Raw genomic sequence first — 3,114 nt, forward strand, 5'->3', positions numbered from 1 at the left:
CTCCCAAGTAGCTGGGATTACAGGCATGGGCCACCATGCCCGGCTAGTTTTGTATTTGTAGTAGAGAGGGGGTTTCTCCATGTTAGTCAGGCTGGTCTTGAACTCCCGACCTCAGGTCATCCACCCACCTCAGCCTCCCAGAGTGTTGGGATTGAAAGTGTGAGCCACCACACCTGACTTGATAATTTTTCATTTTAGTGAAAAATTTAATGAAAAGAATCATAGTAATTCTTTCTGGAGACATTTTAAATGGTTCAAACGATTCTCCTGCCTCAGCCTCCTGAGTAGCTGGATTACAAGTGTGGACCACCACTCCTGGCTAATTTTTTTTTGCATTTTTAGTAGCAAGGGGGTTTCACCATGCTGGCCATGCTGGTCTTGGCTCAGATGTTCTGCCCGCCTTGGCCTCCCAAAGTGCTGGGATTATGGGCATGAGCCACCATGCCTGGCCATCTTTGGGAATTTTTTTTTAATCTGTTAAGTATTTCATCCCTTCTATTTCTTTTATTATTTTCCTTTGGGAACTGTAAGTCCTGAAAATTTTGGATCTAGTCTCTATAACTTTTAAAAACTTGTTTTACTTTTGGCATACTTATATATAGCATTCTGGGGAAATTCCTTGGCTTGGTCTTCCCTGGTTTGTTCTTAAAGTTGTGTTTATTCTACTGTTAAGCCAGCCAGCTACTGGGTTTCTTTAGACTATAATAACTTCCTCCTCCTAGATTTATTTGTGGTTCTTTTTCATAATAACTTGTTCTTTCTTGTTGTATATAATTTCCCGTTTTAACCTCTGTAGAGACAATAGACTTGTTTTTGTTAGAGTCCTTTCTTTTAGGTCCTTTAATTGTTATTAACTGTTTTCTTGGTTCTATCTTTTCTTGGCTGGGTTTGGTAATGTTTGATGAGACAAGGAAGTACATAAAAAAGTTTGGAAAGACTGCCAGCAAAAATAATGAAAGTGCCCAAATGGAAATATATTTTACTGTCTTACTTCCTGAGAGTGTTGGATAAATTAGGCTTTCCTGTAGACACAGCTGAAACATGTGATTATTGCTGGCTGCAAGTGTACTAGATTATTCAAATTAATTATTTTTTTGTTCATTTGCTAAGTAGTTATTATTTAGTGCTTGTTATGTGGTAGGCATTGTTTTATATATGGTGCTAGATGTTATTAACTGCTCATATTAAAATTCATTGGTGTAATTGAAAAAAAACAAGGAGAATATAGTTAATATATTTTTTTAAAATAGTGCTGGGCTGATTATCCTTTAACAAATTGGTTGCTTCAACATGTTATGACTGCGATATGTTAAACAGCCATTTGTTTGGACTGCACTAATTTGGAATTTGACAGTCAGCTTGTACTCAGATTGAATTGGATATCCTTGTACTTTGAAATTACATGTAATTAGGAATCTTGTTGACTAGATATACAGAAACATCTTTATACTGCATTATTAGTATTTGCTGGCAGAGATATGAGCTAATCACCAATTATCCCTACTTTTTTCCTAAAAGAAGTCTGTGTGGCTCACACATTAGTAATATTTTTTCGTAGACAGGTTCCTTTCTTCATTTTCCAAAGAAGAATTTTACTTTGAACTTTTTCTTTTTTTAGAAAACTTTCAACTAACCAAGCATTTTTGGGTCTGTTGGAATTTTCCTTTTTGTTGACATGCAGTAATATCTTACTTCTTGTCTGTCACAGATCCCAGATTACAGGAATGCAGTAATCGTGGCCAAGTCTCCAGCATCGGCGAAGAGGTAAGTGGGAATCTCACAACCTCTTTCTGGATCTACTTCTAAGGATTGTATCCCTGATGAGTTCCAGGCATTCTAATTTGAACTTCAGTGGTTCCCAGTGATATCTCTTATTTTTCTTCCATGGACTGATATTTTGAGATTGTTCTGTCAACTCCATTTATTAAGTAAACATTTTAATTTACTCTCTTTTTTTTTCCAATCCCACTCTATGATTGCCAGACATATTTCTTAAGTTATCTTCTACTTACACTTTCTTTTATTTCTTTTTATTATTTTTATTTATCTTTTGAGATGCAGTTTTGCTCTCAAAAGCTGGAGTGCAGTGACGTGATCTCGGCTCACCACAACCTCCACCTCCCAGGTTCAAGTGATTCTCCTGCCTCAGCCTCCCAAGTAGCTGGGATTACAGGCATGCACCACCATGCCTGGCTAATGTTTGTATTTTTAGTAGAGATGGGGTTTCACCATGTTGGTCAGGCTGGTCTCAAACTCCTGACTTCAGGTGATCCACCCGCCTCAGCCTCCCATAGTGCTGGGATTACAGGCATGAGCCACCACACCAGACCTTATATTTATTTTTATTTTTAATAGTAGAAACAGAGTTTCGCCATGTTATCCAGGCCAGTCTTGAACTACTGAGGCTCAAACGATCCACCCACCCACCTTAGCTTCCCAAAGTGCTGGGATTATAGGCATGAGCCACCGCGCTTGGCCAGTACCTCAGTCCTTTTGATTTCTGAGTAATGTTGCATTGTATGTGTATGCTAGTTTGTTTATCCATTCATCTGTTGATGGACACTTACTTTTTTTTTTTTTTTACCTTTTGACTATTATGAATAATACTCCTATGATCATTCATGGATTAGTTTTTGTGTGGGCATAAATTTTCATTTTTCATTTCTTGTGGATATATATTAGGATTGGAATTGCTGGGTCATATGGCAGTTTCGTTTATGTTTTGAGTCTCTTTTCCACTGCAGCTGCCCATTTTACATTCCCACCAGCAGAGTGTGAGGGTTCCAACTTCTCTACATCCTCACCGACACTTAATTCTCTGATGTTTTTCATTATAATCATCCTAGTGGGTGTGAAATGGTACTTTATTGTGGTTTTCATTTGCATTTTCCCTAATGATTGATGATGTTGAGTATCTTTTTTTTTTTTTAATGAGACAGGGTCTCACTATGTTGCCCAGGCTGGGCTCAAACTCTTGGGCTCAATCAATCCTTCTGCCTCAGCCTGTTGAGTATATACATATATATGTGTATGTATATATAGGTACATATATATGTATATATGTATATACATGTATATGTGTGTGTGTGTGTATATTATATATATATATATATA

General features: G+C 37.2%; 1 protein-coding gene across 5 annotated transcripts in view; it reads left to right on the forward strand.

The window, feature by feature from the left end:
* PRPSAP2 (phosphoribosyl pyrophosphate synthetase-associated protein 2) overlaps positions 1–3,114 on the forward strand; it is a 72,222-nt gene that overhangs the window by 31,440 nt on the left and 37,668 nt on the right. For all 5 annotated transcript variants that reach the window (XM_011955001.1, XM_011954999.1, XM_011954997.1 and 2 more), the window contains one exon: positions 1,709–1,764. In XM_011955001.1, the coding sequence (XP_011810391.1) occupies positions 1,709–1,764 (56 nt within the window). The remainder of the gene's footprint in view (positions 1–1,708; positions 1,765–3,114) is intronic.

The sequence above is a fragment of the Colobus angolensis genome, unplaced genomic scaffold (assembly GCF_000951035.1).
Source record: "Colobus angolensis palliatus isolate OR3802 unplaced genomic scaffold, Cang.pa_1.0 Scaffold392, whole genome shotgun sequence".
In the NCBI taxonomy this organism is placed as follows: domain Eukaryota; kingdom Metazoa; phylum Chordata; class Mammalia; order Primates; family Cercopithecidae; genus Colobus; species Colobus angolensis.